General features: G+C 39.4%; 1 protein-coding gene across 11 annotated transcripts in view; it reads right to left on the bottom strand.

Annotated features, from left to right (window-relative positions):
- The window catches only part of PARD3B (par-3 family cell polarity regulator beta), a 602621-nt gene that overhangs the window by 255527 nt on the left and 324832 nt on the right, over nt 1-22262 (bottom strand). For all 11 annotated transcript variants that reach the window (XM_073306519.1, XM_073306526.1, XM_073306522.1 and 8 more), the window contains 3 exons: nt 19373-19558; nt 10596-10766; nt 4486-4615 (listed from right to left, as the gene is read on the bottom strand). In XM_073306519.1, the coding sequence (XP_073162620.1) occupies nt 4486-4615; nt 10596-10766; nt 19373-19558 (487 nt within the window). The remainder of the gene's footprint in view (nt 1-4485; nt 4616-10595; nt 10767-19372; nt 19559-22262) is intronic.

The following is a 22262-nucleotide window of genomic DNA, read 5'->3' as shown; positions in this document are numbered from 1 at the left end:
ACACACTCTTTGCTACTAACAAATATCCTCTTCTCATCTTCACCTCAGTGTCTTTATCTCTTCCTTCCATTCTTCACACTCTTCCTCCTATACGTTCTCCCTCACTCATCAAGCTCTAACCCTGCCAGCCAAAAACTCTCTCCATCTAAGTCCCCATCTTCTCTCCTTCTACTTCCTTCTAGTCTCCCCTCCATGTTTCATGCTTGCCGAGATCTGTGACTATCCCCCAGGCCCTTGCACCTCCTCACACACACTGAAACCTAGCTTTCTCCCTGCAGCTCACCATGTATTGCTGCATCTCCTCCTATTGCAGCCCCGATCTCATGACTGCAGTATGCTCCAACCTTTCACCCTCCACCTCTCAATTCCATCCCTTCAACTTTCTACCCCTTTGCCTCTTCTGAGGTCCTTTTCATCTCCCTCAGAGAGGCTCACTTTCTTCATCTGATATCAGCCTCCAACTACTCTCAGCTCTTCACTCTATATTCATACCATGTTTCTTCAGTTTCTGCACTGCCAGCACCTCTAATTCTACTGTTTCTGGATTATCTCATTAACTTCCTCATTCTTTCCAAGCTTCAATTTGACCCAATATGACAGAGGAGGAAGATGCTCATAATATTTTATTAATACTTCATGTATATCTATGTGTTTGATTGTTATTGTGTTTTTTGCTATGTGGGTTAATTTGCATCTAGATAGAAAAGTGGGCAAACTTCTGATAATGACCTGTTTACTGATAATTATAGGACAACGAATTGCTTGGAAGTCTATCCCTGACCCACCCAAGTGCGCTGCATAAACTAGTTTGACCAGCTTCAAGAGATACAGGCAACACAGACGAGGGGACTGATAAAATGTCTGCTCCTGAAGATGGAGGGAGAGACACAGGGATTGCTGGGGTGCTGACCAATTCTGCCCTTCTTCCCTGAGCTCCCCAAGGCTGGGGTCTTTGGCATAAGCCAGGCCTGTCTAGCTTTCAGGTTAGACAGATCAGATACATGTGCAGACTGTTTGCTGTGTTACAACCTCTCTGCTCTTTGTTCCTTGAGATTAAACAATACTTTATTTGGAAAGGCTGTTCTATGCCAATTCACACTCCAGTCAACTAACAAAGGCAAGTCTTGCAGGTAGCCAAATTCAGTTCGATCTGTTGAGTAATCATGGTTGGTATACATGGTGCTACACCCTGGGGACCTGGTCTAAGAGTGGGATAATTCAGAGGGTTCCAACACAAAATTGTTGAAGGCAAGAGGACGGTCACCTGAAGGGGTGCACTCAGAGATTTGAGAGGCTGAAAGGTGCAGCTTGTCCTGAACCATGAAACCCAACTCATAACTTCAGTCACCATCCTAACTTGTCAAAAAAAACACTGTTCTTCCCTCTCTCCTAAAGTCCCTGTCTACGACCATGAAGATGGACAAGCTCCTCTTCACCATCATTTCTTCCTTGTGCTCTGTACTTTCCTATCACTTACTCCCTTTGTGATCACCAGTCTATGAACATCTCTGACTTTTCTTTCTCCTGGCCTTCACCTTTTCTCCTTGTCATCACTAACTGCCATCAGCATCATGATTGCCACTTTCAACTCTGTCCCTCCCCCCGTAATTCCTCATTCCCTCTCACGCCATTCTGAATGCTCCCATAAACCCCATCCGTGACCTTCCCATTCTGTGCTCCCTCCATTCCGGTCTCACACGACTGAGCATCTCTGGAGAAAAACTAGTGACTATACTGACTTCTTCTACTGCATGTTCTCACTCCCTCATCCTTCCAACCTGTCCTTTTTCCTTCCTAGCTAATCCACAACTTTGGTTCCCTCCCTAAAGGCCCTGATCCTGTGAGTTACCAAGTGCATTTTGCAATATAGTGAGTGCCCTTCAATTCCCACTGACTTTACTCCACTGAAATTCAATGGGAATGGTGCGTACTCAGTACATCTAAGGGTTGGTGTGGCTGATGCTGAGCTGCCATGTAATAATCTATTAATACTGATATAATATTCATAAAATTATGATACATTTGAACTGGTCAATGAGGTGAAGTTACAGTATATTGGGCTATTAGACTTTCCTGAATTAATGTATTCATCTATAGTCATTTTCTATATCAATTAATCTTTTCATGAGCACATGCTACACTTCTAAATGTAGATACTTGTACATCCATGGAGATTCAGCATGCCACGCTATTGTAGAGTAGATACTTTATCTTTACAATATTTCCTAACCAGAGAGATGACAGCAATTCCCTTACAGCCCTGATCATTTTTTGGATGTAAAAGAGCTTCTGATGAGGCAGATTCCAGTAATCTTTCAGCACCAGAAATGTGAAGTTGCTGGCACTGAAGTATTGCTTCTCGAAGAGGTTGTTCTAAAACTGCTATTTCTGCACAACAGCTTGGCAAGAAAAAAAAGCAGGAACCTGTGGGTGGCAAGCATTATTCATGCAAAAAATAGACTGAACATTGGCATTTCAATATTGGCTTAAAAACCCTCCTTTATTGAAATATCCACAGGCAAGACAAAATGTAATGTTTTGGCTATAACAGCTTTTCCCCAGACATTACATTTGGTCTTGCTCATGTATAATAAAAAAGATCCTTTTTAAAAAAATATAGTATTAATAAGCCAATTATTTTTTTCAATCTATTTTTGTTGGGCTTCTAGAACAGTCTTACGTGTAGAGCAGTGACTAGCATTAGGAGTAACTTATTGGAAAACACTAACTGAGAGTATGACATTTTATTAAACATAATTCAACTTCTGCCACTAATTTTTTGTATTGGGCACAGTATTGTACTGACATCTCTGCTGTCTTTTATTACTGTTTACATTATGGTAGCACCCAAAGCTTCAGATCAGGACTGGAACCCCAATGGGCAAGGCACCATGAAAACATATATCAAGAGACAATCCCTGTATCTGATATAAGACTGTAATCCTGCAACTTGTTCATTGTGGGAAGACACATAAGCACTTTTGGGTTCACTCGGGCCCTGTGCGGGTGCATGGTTTCACGTGTGCAGATACCATTGTAGGATCGGAGCCTATTATAAAAGAAAATGCAAAAAGTATAACAAATGATATGGGGGTGGGGGTGGAGAAAAGGGTAACGCTGATAGGAATGTGGGTTAAAATAGGTTAAATGTTCAGAACTAAACAAATATTTTTACAGCAAAATACATGCTACATGTATATGCACTGTATTATTTTAGGGACATATTCTTTGCTCACATGTACCTGAACGATTTCAGCTTTGCTATACAGAGCCCTCTACTAGGTCTTTTGCTGGGCAAATACATGTCTCATTCTTCCGCCTGCCCCACACAGCTAGCATTCTATTTGATTTCACTAAATAAGTTTTTTAAAACATAAGTCACAATACGAAGATACTTCACTTAGTTTCTCAGTAAAATTTAAAAATCTCTTTCCTTAGCCCTTTGACTGACACCACCCATATCTTCCCAGGCCTTGGTTTTTGTCTCTCTTTTTTCCCTCATAAAGGGGTCTCTCTCTCTCTCTGCCCTATGTCTGTGGTGTCTTCTCAACATCTAACATCCATTCACCCCTCACACTGCGGTGGGTTGTCTCCTTCCTTTTGCCCCTCAAAAATGTAAAACAAAGAACGAGCAAAACAAAAAGACATACACTAGCAGCCTCTGCTGCTAGGATCCCTCAGAAAGTATAGCTCTTCCAAACAGGCCTTATTCTGATTCTTATCTAAGTACTTTAAAAAGTGCCTGATTAGGAACATGAGCAGTCCCACTGAATGGGTGACAACACTTAATGAGACTTCTCAAATGCTTAAAATTAGGCATATGCTTAAATACCTGGTGGAATCAGGGCCATACATAGCAGCCAGTGGGATTTTTCTGCTGGTAAGGGGAGGAGGTAGGAAGATAAAGTGTCAGTGTTAAAGCTGGGTGTTTAGTCAGCTATTTACAGACTAAGAATATTATAGTTACTAAAAAAGTTTCAAAGTCTGGAATGGGGAATGTAAATATGATGTCCTAATTCTATTTACACTAAGGGTCTGTTTCTAACCTTAAAACATTTCAAGTCTCAGTAAACTAAAATAGCAAATCTTATGAATATTAGGGTATAGTGTAAATTCCTACTGGATTATAAAACAGGACACAAACTAGACAATTTGCTTTTTAAAATAATTACTGTACCCATCAAGGATGTATAGAAAATAAACATTTTGACAATATATATTTTGCAACCATCATTTGTTTTTTATCCAAACTTACGTGTTGGCCAGTGAGCTAGAAACTGTTACTTAAACTGGAACCTGTGCCAGGAATTTAATTCACAACTTCTGAGTCAGCTCTCCCACCCTCCCTGGATCTTCAAGCTTCAAAGTAACAGAGCCTGCACTTACTCTAATTAACTGTTTTTCTAGTTGATGTGGATTTCTGAAAACAAAAAGAGCACTTTTTTGGGGGAGGCGGGGGCATGAAGAAGGATGTACAGTACATACCTTTTAGTCTTTCCTGAGGACTGTAAGTTACAAATTGCTGCAGGATAGCATCATTGTGCCTGGAGATAGTGGTAAAGGTCTGACTGCCCTCAAGTGCTGATTTTTGAAAAAACCCTTGATCTGAGCGTTCCTAAGAAGAAACAGAATCATGTTTTAATTGAAAAAATAAATGTCCAACAAAGGCAAGGAACAGTAATCGCTAAATCACACTGGGGTTTGTGCATTATTTGTCAGGCTTTTATTGCACATTATTAACTCTGCAATGAGAAACATGAAAGATGTCCTCAGACCACTGCTGACCATGAAACAAGAGAGTACCCTTACATTAGAAATGATCATTAAGGATGATAAACAGAGAAAAGGACTTCTTTTTTCTGACCCACAACTGGCTTCATGTTATTCCTCCATCTGTGAGGGCAGCTTGTGGCATTGTCAACATAAGGGCACAGGCAATGCCAGTGATATTTCTTTGCCAGCCAGCTGGTTCCCTTCGCTCAGAGACTGAGTGCGTATGCTCTGATGATCATACACTAAAGCAGACTTGTAACCTCTAAACCCAGGTCTTCTGGCTGGCAGCTGAACAAACTTTTGCCACACCTCTAGTCTGTTTTTCTTTTGAGATATTTTCCCCTCCCCCCATATCCATATTGCAGCTCCTAATTTATTCTCCTGACAGTTGCTGTTAAAAAATGCACAATTTATCAAACTGAGACAAACCCCAAAAGGCACGTCTGTCGTCGTTGTACAGGGGAAATTATTAATATAGACAGTAAAATGCTTTGGCTAATTATTAAAAGGTAGAATGATATTCTTAACATTGTAGTTTCTTTGAAAAGCCAATACATAACAAGAAAGAAGCCTTCACTTGGCCTCCATTTTACAAAGCTGCCTTCACCAGGGCCAGTGGATTTCATATTACAGGTGTAGCACTTATAAATTTTAGGACATGTATGTTAGAATCTTTTAGTGTCACTGTAAGTTTTTGTAAGAAGTGGATGGAATGCCAAGGCTATATTTCCCTATACCCTGTCCCTTTAAGGCAAGGAACTGTGCTGAAAAGGTCAAAGGGAGTAGGGTGTGGTGACAGAAGAGTCTAGCACTCCTGGAAGACTATTGCAGTGGACTTTTGCAAGCTCTGTGTTTGCCTGATTCTGATTACAGTTTTAATAAAATGTTTCCGTTTTAAACAGCATGTCTACTCCTGAGTGTGTAACACAGGCACCAACACTTATGCATCCCTTTTTAGGTACTATCACTTGTGCACACAGATGATGTGTTTATAACTTATCTTCCATGCACACAACTGATAATACTGAAAATTGCATGCATGTGAGCATGCCTGCAAAGTTATGCTCAAAGCAATAGAGACTATTGCCTTTGAAACGTTTCATCATCATCATCATGTTCCTATTACACCTCTGGTGTTTAGGGCAGTGATGAAGCTCTTCCACTCCTGTCTGTTGTTTTTGGGTGGCCTCGTTTTTGCTTGCCTTCAGGTGTCCATCTTATTGCTACTCTGGTGACGGAATCAGTTTCCACCCGAAGCACATGACCGATCCATTTCCAACGCCTCCTGGCAATGATGGTGCTCAGATCCTCTTCGCTGCACTGCGCCAATAGATCTTGGTTTGAGATTGTTCTGGACCAAAAGATATGGAGGATTTTTCTGAGACAGGTTGTATGGAATGAAGACAGTTTGGACATGTCAGACTTCCTCATTCCCCAGCATTCTGCACTATAAAGCAGTGTTGAAAGTACACAGCTCTGATAAATCTTGAGTTTGGTTTTGGTGTTGTATTTTGATGATTTCCAGACTGTATTTAAGCTGCTGAAGATGTTCCTGACTTTATTGATTTTGTTCCAGATGTCCTGGCTTGTTCCATCTTCCTGGCTGATGGTGCTGCCCAAGTATGTGAATGTTTCGACGTTGGTGAGAACATAATCCTCTATCCATACTGGTGATGGTGAGGCAACATTAAAGGTCATGATATCTGTCTTATCGCAGTTGATTTTCAGTCCAATTTGCTGGCTGAAAGTATTGAGTCGAGTTGTTTTTTTCTTGCATATGGTGTTGGGTATGTGATAGGAGAGCAACATCATCTGTGAAGTCCAGGTCTTCAAGGGATGAGAAGAGTGTCCATTTAATGCCTCTTGGCATATCTTCTGTTGTATGCCGCATTACCCAGTCGATAGGTAATGTTGAAGAGGATTGCAGACATGACACACCCCTGACATAGTCCTGTTTTGACTTCAAAACTGAGCTCACTGTGATTAACACTGCATGTAAAGTTGAAACAGAAGCTTTTGATAACATTCATTATACAGAAAGGAATTCCATATGCCTGCAGAATGTGCCATAGGCTGGTCCTGTGAATGCTATCAAAAGCCTTCACAAAGTCTATGAAATTTATGTAGAGTTGCCGTTCTAAGCACCGTTCTATTATGTTTCATATATTGAAGATCTGGTCTGTGCATCCACGCCCTTTCCGAAAACCAGCTTGCCCTTTTCTCAGAATGCAATCAATTGCCTCTGATATACGATGGACTAAGATCTTACACAATACTTTGCTTGGCACAGATAATACTAGTGTGATACTACACCAGTTATTACAATTACTGAGAGTTTCTTTCTTTGGTATCTTCACTATAACCCCATTCATCTGGGGCTTTTTCCCTTTCCCAGACTGATGTAAACAGAGGGGTCAGGATAGATGTCGCTAATTTAGGATTTACCTTGAACAATTCTGCATTCAAGTTATCCTTGCCAGGAGATTTCCCATTTTTTAAGGATTTGACAGCTTGAATGATTTCTTCTTTAGTTGGGGTGTCTGTGTTGATCTCAAGATCTTCTTTTGCCTCCTGGATCTTTGCTTCCTCTTTAGGTGGCTCCCTGTTCAACAATTATTTGAAGTGCTCTGTCCAGCACATTTCTTGTTCTTTTTCGGTTGTTAGTAAGTGTCCTTGTTTGTTCTTGATGAGAGTGTTTGTTGGTGTCTGCCTTTTACCACTGATAAGCTGCATCATTTTGTAGACAGTTCCTTGTTCACCACAAGCAGCTGCATCCTCTGCTTGTGTTGCCAGATTATCAATATAATGCCATTTGTCCGCTCTCACAAGGTATTTGACCTCCCGGTGTGCCTTGCATTATGCTTGTGGTATTTGTCCTTTAGTTTCTGGGATTTTGTGTCTAAAACTTTCTTCTTCAGGACTGGTCTGGTTTCTATGGCATTCCATGTGCTGGGTGTAATCCACTCCCTTTCTTCTCTTCTGCCTGTGGCCTAGACAGGCTTTACTGCTCTGTTTATAAATTGCTGTTCCTTTGTCTGACTCCTTGTTGATCTCATCATCTGCATTCCCCTCCTCTTCATCAAGGTCTGCAAGCGCTTGAAACCTGTTCTTTAACTGCAGAATGAAGGTGTTCTGTATTTCAAGGGACTTTAGCTTGTCAATATCATAATGTCTATGTCCCTTGTTTGGTGGACCCACACATCTCAGTTTTAGCTTGATTGAGGCTGTCACAAGGATGTGGTCGCTGCCAACATCTGCATCCCTTCTCACTTTCACATCTGTAAGTGAGCTTCGCCATTTGCCACTGATCATTATATGGTTCTTCTTTTGCCTTATAAGACTAGTGATTTCCCAGAGAAAGACAGGCTGGCCATAAGGCCAGATTAACTAAGACCACTTCATCAATGGTGAGAGCCTACTGGTGACAACACAGAGACAGCTACAGACCTAGTCTCATAAGCTTCTTCTTTTCTTTCAGTAGCCACTGGCCAAATAACATGTTGACTGTTTTCCCTTCCTCCTCATTTCAATGCTCTATTCACAGCCAGTTAAATAGTACATTCAGAGGCTCTTTATTATGGGGAAGACCCATTGTTAACAATTATATGTGCCTCTGGTGTACCAGAATTCTTCAAGTTACATTGGGAAGATTTACCACTTATTCCTTATGCCAAGTGATCCACATCTATTACCTTTTGGAAGTATATAGAATCATAGAATCATAGAATATCAGGGTTGGAAGGGACCCCAGAAGGTCATCTAGTCCAACCCCCTGCTCAAAGCAGGACCAATTCCCAGTTAAATCATCCCAACCAGGGCTTTGTCAAGCCTGACCTTAAAAACCTCTAAGGAAGGAGATTCTACCACCTCCCTAGGTAACGCATTCCAGTGTTTCACCACCCTCTTAGTGAAAAAGTTTTTCCTAATATCCAATCTAAACTTCCCCCACTGCAACTTGATATTATTATAATATTGTCGGCTAAATCAAGCCCTGCACTGATACAAACTACTACTACTAAATTAAAGATGGGGACCCACTGGGAGAGGCAGCCTTAAATTAACAACAACCACCAAAAAAAATCTGCTTTTCCAGCTCTTTGATAAATGACACAATCAATATCCCAACAACTGATCAGTAACCAGCTTAATTAGAGTATTCAGCTTGTAAAACAGAGCTGTCATGGAAGGCCTCCATTAGTGTCCTGGCCAATAAAACAAATAATGGATTTTAAAACATTCTGCTTATACCAAGCTGGAACGTAGCAGGTAGGAAACGGTTTTGGGGAAGGGAAAGAATGGGTCATGGCCCATTTTCCTATAGTCTCCAGCCTCAAATGGAATTACAATTGAACCTTGAGCACATTCTATAAAAATTAATTTCTGTTTAAAATGAATTTGATTCAATCAAGAGCTCATTATGTATTCTTCACAGGGCATGTGTCAGAATTGTTTGTGTGTTTCATACATCTGGATAATGTATAAAACTATATACTTTGACGATGAAAAGCAGCTTCTTGTATTTTTATTACATCAATAATTCAGTTGTAGTATTTTTGCCAAAGTTGACTTTTTAAAAATAGAAGCTAGCAATGATAAGCTTTCTTTCTAGTTTTCGCTGTGGGTGGGTTATCATTCATACCTCATCAGAACACAGAATAAATATAAATGTAATACTAGTTTTACATAAGGTACAGACCATGAAAGATAACAGCAGTTGAATCAATTTGCTTTCTTAAATTTAAGAATAATAACCCTAGAACATGCTTTCAACCTGTCTAGAGTGGTATCACCATTGATTGTCTAATTGTGGTAATAAGACTATAAAGGGTCTGTCTCCTACAGGAAAAGATTTGAAAATGTTAGCCAATAATCTTAGAAAATGCCCCAGGGAAACTACACACTTGCTTTCCATGTCTCCCTCTCTGCTATGTCACAGTGTAAAGCCTTTGTGAAAAGCAACTTCCCAGTGCAGTTACAGTATAAAATTTAGCAAGTTTGGGTTTTTTGGGGTTTTTTTTTTTTTATGTCAGTCCAGGTGGGAGGTAAAGCAAGTTTAAATATAACTAGTGAAGTGGAATCTACCATATAGAGTTAACTATCCACAGCTTAAGGGAAGACAGCTTCCCTTCCCCAGCACAACCGTTCTCTCTCATCTTTTACGTATAAATACACACAAAAAATATTATTCTCAAACATTCACTCAGAGTACTATCATGTGATTTCTAAAGGCCCTTTTTTCTTTTTATTCTTAATCACAGTTGTAGCTGTTTCTTGTGAACAGTATATATATTGAAAATCCAGTAAAAAATAGTTATTTAAAAGTGAAAGTAAAAATTAGTGTGATGGGTGGATACGCACCTCCAGAAGCCAAGGGCAGACAGCACATTTCTTTACAAGCAAGTAGAGTCACACAGACAGATCGCTTAATTCATTTCCTAGAGCAGAGTTCAAAAAATTCAAGAACTCAAAACTAGTAAATTTTTTAAAAAGTGGCTTTGCTTAATGCAATACTGAATCAGTGCAGGGATGTGCTATATTTATGGAGTCAGAACTATAATTTTAATGAGTTTTTTTTTAAGTGTTAGTTAAAGCCATATGGTGAGTGAAATTGTAACCCCATTGAAATCAATTAAGGGTTTTGCCACTGACTGCAATGAGGCCAGGATTTCACCCAGTATCTTTAACACACACTTAGAAATAGGAAGATATTTTCAAAATGGTGGTTGGAGAATTGCCCCAATAACTATTCTTAATGGAACTGTGAATACAATTCTTTGCTTACCACAAGGAGGTCTAACTCATGAACAAGTTTTTTGCATTACCTGCATTTGTCTATCTAGTCTCCTGAGAACCACTAACTGAATCATCCCGCGAATGTTCCCTTCCATAGACATGGAACGCCTCAGTGTCTCCATGGCTTCATGGTTGGATTTCGCCAGAAGAGACTCTCCATTCACTGCAATCAGCTGGTCATTTATTCGCAGGCGGCCATCCTAGAAGGCAACCAAAAATATTAAAGTAATACCATGTAGGGGCAACATATATAGGAGAGCAAGATACAGTCATGTGTTTCTTTCTTAGAAGCTACATACAATCCAGTTGTAAATATCACCAAGTCTACATAAAAAGTCTAGATCGCTCAAGCTGGCCAATTCCCAGTATTTGAGAAATATGGTTCACAAGACGTTTACAAAAACAGGCACCTCTTCGTCCACACTGTACTTTGTACGAGTCCTAAAGAGGAGAAAATGGGAATATGGACTCTGGGTTAGAGAACATCCACCACACCTGTCAAGATCTGTTGTACAACCAAGAATGAACATTGCAGCACATTTTAAAATTCTGTGCTTCTGTTGTCAGAATCTGCTAAGAAACGATACAGCTCCACAAATGACTCTGTCCTACAGTGCTCATCATGCCATAGTGAATATGCCACCATATAAGGAAGTGTTCTCATACAGAAAGGTCACTAAGACGAAAGCATCCATATCATAACGAAAAGCTCTTCATGTATTTTAACAGCTAACCCTGCTGCCAATAACAAAATTGAAGTTGTGCCATCTAGAGCGGTTTGTGGTTTTGAAGAAATCCATTCACTTTCATTGCCAGGGTTTGCTGACAGCTGTAGGCATAATAAACGTATGGACACTTATTTTCTGCCTTTAGTAGGCATATTGTTGTTTTTATTAATATCTGTGAATGATTTTTTCGTTTCTGTACGCAGAGAACACAGAGAAATAAACACACAGAGAAATTCCTCTGATCAAGAATTGAAGGTTTCTCTTAGGCCTTGTCTACACTGTCACTTTAGAGCGCTGACATTTTCTCGCTCAGGGGGGTGAAAAAACACCAGCGCTGGTAGCTGTGCTCCCAGTGCTGGTGGCCGTGCTCCCCGTGCTGGTGGCCGTGCTCCCAGTGCTGGTGGCCGTGCTCCCCTCGCGGAGGTGGGTTTTTTACAGCGCTGGGAGAGCTCTCTCCCAGCACTGGTCCCGCGACTACACAGCCACATTAAAGAGCTGCCACAGCAGCGCTTTAACATTGGTAGTGAAGACATACCCATAGAGTTCACAACTATCAAGTTGGTGTCAGAACTCTGAAAGAAGGAAGAGAAAGGGGCTGAGACTGAAGAAATCTAGCATGAATGGGAAGAAGGGCTGAAAGAATAGCAGGAAAGGACTTGGGATCAAAAAACATTAGCTGGCTTTACATGAATTCAGTTCATTCATGAGCTCATGTGTCCTTCATAATGTCCTCGTCAGAACTGTTTATACATCTCATAGCTGTGTAATCCAAAATGTATATACTTTTCTCTTTTTATTTTTCTATCACACTGTTGTTCAATTAACTCTTGTAGCATTGCTGCCAAGTCTAACTAAATGATTTTTGTGTGAGTGACAGTAGCCATGTTAAACCCAGTTTTCTTAAGTATTATTTTTGCTGGAACAGGGAATCAATCCCTGTTATCAGAGCAGGGTACAATTAGAAAGCAGTGACATAGTACTAAAAGGAACAACAGAGGCCAGAAAAGGAAAATAAACAGGGAGGGAAAAGGAGGAAGGAGAGGACTGGAAGATGAGTGAAACAATGAGGGAGGGTGAAAGGACAGAAGAAAATAAGGAGGATTATGACCTTCGTAGAGAGGGGCCAGGAAAGGAGCACAGGAAGCAGTAGTGTCATTTGGGAGGAATATAGTGGAAAACACTCCATTGTTTGTGTTTTATGCCAACATAAATTTACATATAGCCCCACCCTTCCACCACATACAAAAAATGGTGCCCGAGAATATGTGAAGGTGAAGGGAGAGAAAAGAGTTAACACCTTGGGACAGGGCCATTTTGTTACTTGCACATCAGTTTTAATTCCTTTGTGCCCTAATAAAATTCACTAAAATGAATGATTCCATTGATTTCAATGGGAGCATGAGGGAAAAAAGTCTTCTATTTGTAAGTCTCTAATGATTTTGATTTTTAAAAAAAAAAATAGATTCATATTCTTCTCATACAATCCCATAGTCTCTTTCCTGTTCTGTGGATATATCTCTGAATAAACCCTTTTGCTTAAAAATCTGTCGAAGATGCTTGTACAAATACGTACAAGTATACAACAGACAATTTCAAATTTTAGCCTACATACAGGAATATACCAATAAATTATTTTAAATTAATCAGTATAGTCTTAGAAACGCCAGTACTTTCTTGGTTTTGCTTTGAAATCCTTTCATGTGAGATTTAGTATTGCTGTAAATGTTGGCTGTCTTTTATAAACTCAGTTCTTAAAAGCTTTTTTGACCTCTTTAAATGAGGCTTAAATGCAAAGCTCATGACATATCTGATGAACTGAACAAAAGCAAAGTAGTCCTACATGCTTTACAACGCAGTACATTTATAAATACAGAACCATCCCACCAAAAACAAACAGTTGGAAGGCAGATGAATACTGTTTTTGCAGGGGATCAGGAGAAAGTTATTTAGCACAGAGACTTTCTGTGATTTTGAAGAGTGGGGAAAATGTTTGAACCACCCTCAAACTCAGATTTTCACATTACTGGTGTTATGGTCTACTGTTAGTACACTGTACCGCAAGATAATCCGCTTGGCTCAAGACAGGCTACATATCTGTACTTTTCCTTTTATCTCTAAAAGGTTTCTTTCTGCCTTTTGATTAGGAAAACAACTTTTAGAGTATGAACAAATTCGGTATTTTTTCATTCTATCTTTGAACCTGCAAGTGGGCCACAATCATTAAGAATGAAATTATTGTCCCCTGGCATAGTCTGACTAAATGTGATTTACGTGGGGAATCAAAGTAAAAGGTAAATTTATGGCCACCTCTATTTGTAGGCAGGCCACAGGACACTTAGCATTTTGACTGTAACAGTGGCTATGGCACTGTATTCTCCTACACGGAGTTTGCCCTCTCAAAATCACACTCTGGCGACTACCTGGGACCCCCTTTGACCTCCTTCCCTCTGAGGAAACTGCTTCCTGGCATTCAGTGCAGCCATTCTGTTCCCTGACCCACCCCATACAATTAACTACTAATATTTACATTACGATTGTACCTAGAGCCTCCAAAGAGGCTTGGACTCCATTGTGCTGGGTGTGGTACAAACATATAGGAAGAAACAATCTCTGCCCTGAAAAAGCTTACAGTAGTCGTTCTACTGCATTTTAGCTACAGAGGAGGAGTGGGATTTCATCCCAAGTGCACTGCCAACATGCTACAAGACATGTGAAATTGAAAACAATACAATTAAAGAGTAAGAGGATGCATCTAAACACATTCATCCCAATGGGCACTTTAGCATCTTGTCCTCAGATGAAAGGTGCTATATAACTGCAAATGTCATGAATATTAGTAATACCTCACTTATAGCTATTGAAGCCAAAGAGTACATTCTTTGCAAAAATCACAAAAGGATGTTGATGTGGGTCTTCAAGGAGCAATCATCAAGTATAATAGTGGTTTAATCTTGTACAGTTCTTTAAATTCATTAGTATTCTTATTAGGATTCTTAAAAAATAAATAAATAGTGCAATGGAAAAATGTAAGCTATTAACTGCTGAAGGAGTTAAGTTATCCAATGATCACTAGGTATTCTGCTGGTTTTTGTGGGTAAACTGGATGAGTTGCGATTCTCTAAAATCTACAACATACACTTCAATTTTCTACATAAAAATTAGCCTAAAGATTTCAATTTCCCCCTACATTTTTCACAACTTCTTTACTGGGTTTCTTCACTGCCTGCTAAAACAAGTGAGTTAAATCACTGTGTTAAAATTTCAGAAGTCACTGAAAAATGTTGGCCTGTCTTCAGACCTTCTGTCCAGACTGATAAGAGATAATACTAACTAACCAAAATTGTTTGCATTTTGTACATAACCTAATACATTCTTTTCATTCTGGAAAAGAGACATCGGTGAAAGAAGTCTTTCAAACTCTGACACATTAAAGACATTTGGACAGCATAAAAAGGCACTTTCCGTGAATAAATATCCAATTTGTAGCACTACATCTATTGCAATGCTGAGACAAATTCGTTGGTCTCTTGCTGGTATATGTGATCTGTAAAAGGGTAAGAAATAATCTGATGACTTCAAGCTGATCTGCAAATCTTGTATTCATGCTCTTCTGAAGACAAATTGTGATTTTGTGGGAGGAGGTTGTTTTTCAAAACTGTAACATCTAACAATATAACAAAGACCAGATTCATTTTTCCATTCCAGCCACAAAAGTGAGATACTGTGAGATCATCCTCATGCCTAAAGGGTTATGAACTTCTTGATTTTTCAGTAGTCACGATATCACAAAAGAACCTAGGTTCACTGAAAAGCAATACATGTGCTTAAATCCAAGTGTTTTTGGTTCCAGAATCTAGTACAATAAACTGCAGGGGCAAATGCTCAGAATAAGTGCAAATAAAAGCTTTGAATTTAAAATTCCCAATACACAAGGCTTTTAACATAAATGTTAGAAGTCCTGATTTACACACACACACACACACACACTTTAAATTGATGCAAGGAATTTTATAGTTGTTCACAGTTGGGTGACAACTGTGCTGTGCAAGATAGCCAACCACAGGAATACAGAGAACTGGAAACCCAGAAAGAGTAGGCTTTATTTACATAACACAATTCAGATTGGTGTGGTGACTTGGCTGTATTGTACTGAACTACTTCGAAGACGATCCAGACTTGGGAATGACTGTGGGACTTGCTATCTGTGCCAGTAGAAGGCTGTTTTCATAGTACCTAGAAAGTTCCCACAGTCTTTGCTTTACACAGGAAAGAGGAGCTGTCCCCTTGGTAGTCAGAGAGCTTGGGTTGTATGTCCAGCAGCAGCGTCTGTATGTGTCTGAGGAAGTCCCTAGGCTTTATAGGAAAACCTGGCTTCTTTGTTCCTCCAACAGTTATGTTCCTTATATTAACAGCTCTATAAGTTCTGATATCCTTTACATTATCTTACCACGTTTGCTTTGTCAAACTCATCTATCATTCCATTCCAAGCAGGTGTGGACAATGAGCAACCTCTTTTTGGACTGCCCCTTTCCATTGCGGCATGTTATTCCTCCTTGTGAAAGGACATTTTGTATCTGGTCTGTTTTTAAGGGCTGTACTGGCCCTAACGTAGCAACTTGTGAAATGGAACTTTTGTTAACAAGTCATTTGGATGATTCATTCCTAGAGCAATGTAAGCAGATTTTTCTCAGTAGTTAATAGTGCACGCATATATAAGTACAGTGAGAGGAAGGATGGTCCAGTGATTGGCCTAGGACTTGGGAAACCTGGATTCCCTACCCTTTGTGATCGTGGCCAAGTTACTGTGTCTCTCAGTGACCCATTTATAAAATGAGGAAAATAGCACCATAGTCAGGCTGCACTATCATAGATTAAAATCTATGAAAAATTTTTAACATACAATTTAGTACCACCTCCATAGATACATTTCTGATATAGCTATCTATCCCAAAGTATTGCACTCGCAACTATACAGATGGAAAAAGAAAGAAACAGTGACCCTAGAAATTATATGTATTCTTTCCCTTATGTTCTTTATAATTTCACCCTCTACAAAGGGAAATGTACTGTGATAAACAACAGCAATGGAAAGAGTTGGGGAGATGGTTGGAGGAATTTGGCAGACATGTTAATTCTTAATATTTGAGTTTAAATCTGTTATGTATGTTTCTAACTATACATGGATTCTCAGTACTACAATAAACAGTTTAAAACCCTCACACAATTCTAGAACTGGAGAATAGGGGAAAATGCTCATCCTATTGTTGGTAAAATGGGAGTAGGTCATGTGGGTAAAATTCTGATGCTTAAAACCCCAGCAAAGAATAAAACAACAGTAAAATAAACTTTGTTTCTTGGTTAACCAACTTTCTTGCTGTCACAAAAACAACTCCCTTCCTTTTTTAGAAAGGTAAATAAAGACAACTAAGTATTAAACAGTCATATAAAGGCTAAAGCCTTGATTGATGCCATCTGGCATTTAACACCATCTGTAAATATGTGGTTGTGTAGTTTTTAATGTTGTGAATTGTCTTACTCAGTACGTTAGTGTCAGTAGAGGAAATTACACAGACTGAATTAAAGGTGTTTCTACAGAAAACAGAATTGTTAGGATCTGCTGAGATAACACAAAAGAAAATATTACATTATAGATCCAAAACAGCTAAATGTATTACATGACAAGATGATTAAGACTCTTGTTTTTAATTTCACTAAAGCTATCTCTATTCAAATTTTATTTGGTGAACTTGCTGCCAATAAATTTCGTAAACATTAGCAAGTTATTCAAGTGCTTTTTAATCAAAAAAGTGAACAAGAGTCCTTACTTCCATGAGAGAGATGAACAAGTCATAATGTTGTGATTTATCAGTTTGTGTTCAGCTCAGACATCAGTTCTGTGCAACTGTTGTTAACCTCAACTAAGGCACGCTTTGTCCATAATACTAACAATATTTTGATTGGCAAGTAAAAAGAATATGACAAACTAGGTTTCCATTGACAGTTCAGATTGAATACATTATTCTCCATCTCACAGGCTTGCTGAATTTTTATTCTTGTAAACGCTAAATGACTTTGTAATTTCATTGTCTTTACACTACTTTATGGGTCCAGCTGTGTCACCCTTGGAACTCTGGACAGACTAAAAGCAGCCCAGAGAGAATGCTACATGCAATAAGCTGGGGGCTGAACTGGAAATGGGGGAGGAGCTGGGGCTCGAGGCGGAGATGGCCTGGCAGTGGACAGGGGCAGAGCGGGGCTTGGGGGCAGCGATCCCCACTTCCCATAGGGGCTGGCCTAGGCCTCACCACTCCCCTGCCCCCCCCAAAAAACGTTCCTCCATGCCCCCCTAGTGGGTCATGCACCACAGTTTGGGCATCATTGCCCTAATGGTTCAGTAGTTAAGGCTATTTTGAGTTCTCCACTTAAAGCAAGGTATGAATCCTTTAATTAAAACCGGAACATTCACAGAAATCATTCTCAAAAATGGGCTTTTGCAAGAACTGTAATCTTCTATGGCACTTCACACTTTTAAGTGCCTTTGTGGTACAGTTCAAGGTGGTTTAAAAAACGCTTTTTTCAGGTTTCACCGATTTTTTTTTCCAGGGTTACATAACATCACAAACTCAAGTTACAAATGTACAATTTCACAAGGGTTTCAACTTACATTAAAGCCCAGCATGGAGCTATTTGTGAGGAAAAATAAAAATGTGATTTGGCTTTTCTGTTATAACTTTTGTTTTGGTTTGTTTTCTTGCACCATGGAGGCTTGCAGAGCACTGAATGTTCACAGCCAGCTTTGGTTGCTTCCCAGGTCACGAGGAAGGCCACCTCCCCATCTGACAACGCTATCCAGGTTCTTACACTGCACTGTGGAGTCTCAACACCTTCCAGAGTGGCATTCATTCTGACAGACCTTGCTAGGTATGAGAGTTCAGGGCTTTCTGTCACAAACTCTAGCAAGTCTACAGAAAACTAAGGGGAATGGGTGATTTAGAGGATGACAGATAACAAGGAAGCCTCAGCTTCAGAGGGTACAGAGGCCACCTGTAGGGGTCAGGGACAGACATGGAATGAAAAGAAGGCATAGGAGGCACAGAAACAGAGAAACACCTTTCTCCATGTTAGACATTTTAAGCATGTAAAGTTTAGCACTTTCAGCTTGGAAAAAAGGCTTGCCCTTATTATCGTCCTTCCTTCACATTCCACAAAACTATAAATCCTGCCCCAATACACACACTCCGTACATAAAAATCTACAAGCAGAAGAGTCCCACTGCAGTAACCACCATTGCTATGGTGTACCTCATGGCATCTACCAGAGCTTAGTTTTCCTCCTTCAGTCCTTACACACCAAGCCTACTTAAAACTTTTGTTGTTAAAAAAAACCCCACCACCACACCAAGGAAATTCTCACACCAAAGATGCCATTAACGTACAGTTAAAGTTGCTCAAGTGTATTTCCTATCAGCACAAATTAAAAATCAAGGAAATCACCAGTTTAGGCAAACATTAACATCCAAACCAACCTCAATTCACATCTCTTACCCCCCACCAAATATAATCACAGACTCCTCAACTCTAAGACATAGGGTAGACTTTTAAAAAATGCCTATGTGATGAAGGAGGCCTAAGTCCCCTTCACTTAGGCGTTTTTGGAAATTCTACCCAAAGCCTTTTTCACTCCAAAATACTCTAAACCACAAAGCTCACAGTCAATTCTGCAAAAGTTCACTCAAATGCACAGCCTTAACTCTGACATCACTTTAAAAAAAAGGAAAAAAGTATACTTTTTTTCAGTACAAGTATGCATCTTTGTAAGATCTCTTTATAGAATAAAGAAACACTTGAGCAATCTTAACTATGAGGTAAATATTGGTGTGTGAGCTAAATATATATATTTATATATGTTAATGTACATAGGATATTATTATGTGATGTGCTGGAATTAGCACAGTTTAGAAGAGCATTCCAGTAATTTTCTGGAAGTGAGAAGACAAGAACTCTCTCACGAAAAACTCCTAGAAGAGCATGTAAACATCTGAATACTACCAGACAAGAGCTAATACAGTTCTTCCATACCTTAAAAGCTGCACCTCCATGGATAATGGATTTGATGAAAATCCCAAGGTCAGCCCCGGTCTCCCGAGATTTGTTGCCTTTCAAGCTGACACCAAGTCCAGCAGAACCTGAATCATTCAGAGGTATCTCAAAGGTCAGCTGTTCTGTGGTCTCCGGTGAAAGAATACTGCAGTTGGGCTCTCCTTTCTGTTGGAGAAATTGAAAGATGAAAACAGTGGAGGAAAAAAAGAGAATATTACACACACAGTACATTCTAGGTTTCCCAGATCTAATTCTTTGGACAGGTTCATGTAACTAAAAATAGTTTTGACCATATCTTTCCTTTATCTAGTCAACAGCTTTTAGGCTATTGCCTATGATTTGGTCACATGATTCTGTGACAGAATATATATTATTAAAATATTTATAAATATGATTACATGGAATATGGAAACACTTTAGCACAAGGTACTACAAGTCTGATACTACAGGACATTTAAGGTGAAGGACTCTGCATTTCAAACTTATACAAACAGCTACATTAAAAACGTACTCTCATAATTCATACTGCCTTTACATGTACGCTCACTGATTTTAATAGAGTTGTGTGGTTCAATTCCATACCATTCTAAGCTAAATCCTTAAAAAATTATTGCACCCTTAGTGGATGAATTGGTGCATGCTTTGGATCTCTTTTAAAGTTTGGAGCAGCAGTGTAAGAAACAAAATTAATAGAAAAATGGTATATGCAGAAAAATACCATTTTAAAAAGCAGAACGTGAAGTTAGCATTTCTCAAAGGTGCTGGACTGAAGTCCTCTGTTAATCCACAGAATGGGCACCACACAGGAAGTGGCAGTGGAAACTTCTCAACACTGTCCTGCCAACATTCCTCAAACCTAACTTAGAGGTACAGTGGAACCTCAGAGTTACAAACACCAAAATTAGGAACTGACCAATCAACCATTTGGAACCGGAAGTACACTATCGGGCAGCAGCAGAGACCAAAAAAACAAATACAGCACAGTACTAAAAAAATAAAGGGAAAGTTTAAAAAATATATTTGGCAAAGTAAGGAAACTGTTTCCATGCTTGTTTCATTTAAATTAAGATGGCATCAAAGCAGCATTTTTCTTCTGCACAGTACAGTTTCAAAGTTGTATTAAGTCAATGTTCAACTGTAAACTTTTGAATGAACAACCATAATGTTTTGTTCAGAGTTACGAACCATTCCCGAGGGGTTTGTAACTCTGAGGTTCTCCTGTACCACCTCCATGGGTACAAGGAAGTTCACGCCCCACATCCTTGCCGTCTCTGCTGAGATTGTCCACACAGCATCAAAGTGTGCCAGTTGTGGGGCTGGCTTCTGGATAATCATAATGGTTCCTTAATGACCTTAAAGTTTATTATTCTGTCCAACTGGCAGTGGACTGAGACCACTATACAATACATTTAACACCCTACATGGGCAGCAAGAGGTGTGATCAAAACCAATAAGGGTAAAAACTAAATGTAAGTGAATGTCAATCATTGAAATAGTGTCAATTGAATACATGATTCACTTACATTTATCTAAGACGCCACTATTGCTGATGGAAAGTAAGTACTGTCTGAGGGAGGGGTCACACTATTCAGTGAGCTAGAAGTATAAACCTTGATTCTAATATGTACCAAATACAAATATTTATTAAAAATTAATTGCATGGAAGTCAATTCATTTCATTTAATTGGAAAATACAAAAATGGCACGGTGTTGACACTGATAATTACTGTCTTGATGTCATTAGCTTATCTCCACTACTTTTGCTCCATTTCTGTGCGCTTGCTTTTTTTCACCTGAAGTACACAACTTTCTGTGACATTTTTTCCTTACATAAGTAATTAACAAAATTATAACATGGAGGCAACAGTCCTGTAAAAGTTCCCAAAGCCAATGAATTAAAATAAATAAGGGAAACAGAGCTAGAGTGGTTAGAGAATACGGTTGGATGTCTGGATTTGTATTGTCGCCTGTGACAATGACTCATCATAGGAGTTCGGTCAAGTCACTTAATCACATGGCCCACGAGCAGCACCACAGCCTCCCCTCTAGCTGAAGTTCATTAGACTCGATCTTACTGATTAATGATTTGTAGTTATGAAATATATTACCACAATGGGGCTGCTAGGAATCTACTGCTAAGGTATGTATCCCACAACGTGGCTCAAAAGAGGGAATCCTTCATCTAAGATGTATCTTACCTAGCCATAAGAAATCGTAGATATGGAATGAACTGCAGCCCAAATCTGACAATCACAGGATCAGTGTGAGGGAGGATGAGTTTTAGCATAAATTCTCAGATATTATGGGGATAGGGGCACTAAATAAATAAATGAGGGAGGGGGAGGGGGAGAAGACAGAGATTACCAGATCTTCTATTGATAGCATTTGAAATGGGGGGTGGGAAGGAGGGAAGGGAGGAGTGGCAATAAATTTTGGACCCAAAGTAAAATACCAACCAAAAAATATGACTTCTCACTGAAATATATACCCCAACCACAGCAAACTTCTTAACTATCTCCTAATGCAATGATAGCACCCCAAACGCCTTATATAAATGGGATCACCTACATTTCTGCCTGCTACTTGCTTGCTGCACCAAATAGGATCTTTATTTTCAACTAACAGCATAGGAAATGGACAGGTAATATCCATACCACCTCATATAATCACATCATTTCACATCATGAATATTGGGGCACTTGCTGACATCATTCACTTATATATTCTCTGGGATTTTCTGTCAGTATCCTTTTGGATCACAAAATAAATGGTTGCTGAAATACCACAAAACATAAAACAACTCCCTATAATCATACCAAGCCAGTACAACTGAAACCTTTTTGCCCCCTCAGCACAGTGCAAGAAAGTC

This window comes from Lepidochelys kempii, chromosome 11, assembly GCF_965140265.1.
Source record: "Lepidochelys kempii isolate rLepKem1 chromosome 11, rLepKem1.hap2, whole genome shotgun sequence".
NCBI lineage: Eukaryota > Metazoa > Chordata > Testudines > Cheloniidae > Lepidochelys > Lepidochelys kempii.
Note: the sequence above shows the minus strand (reverse complement) of the source record. Positions and strands in the feature narration are given on the sequence as shown.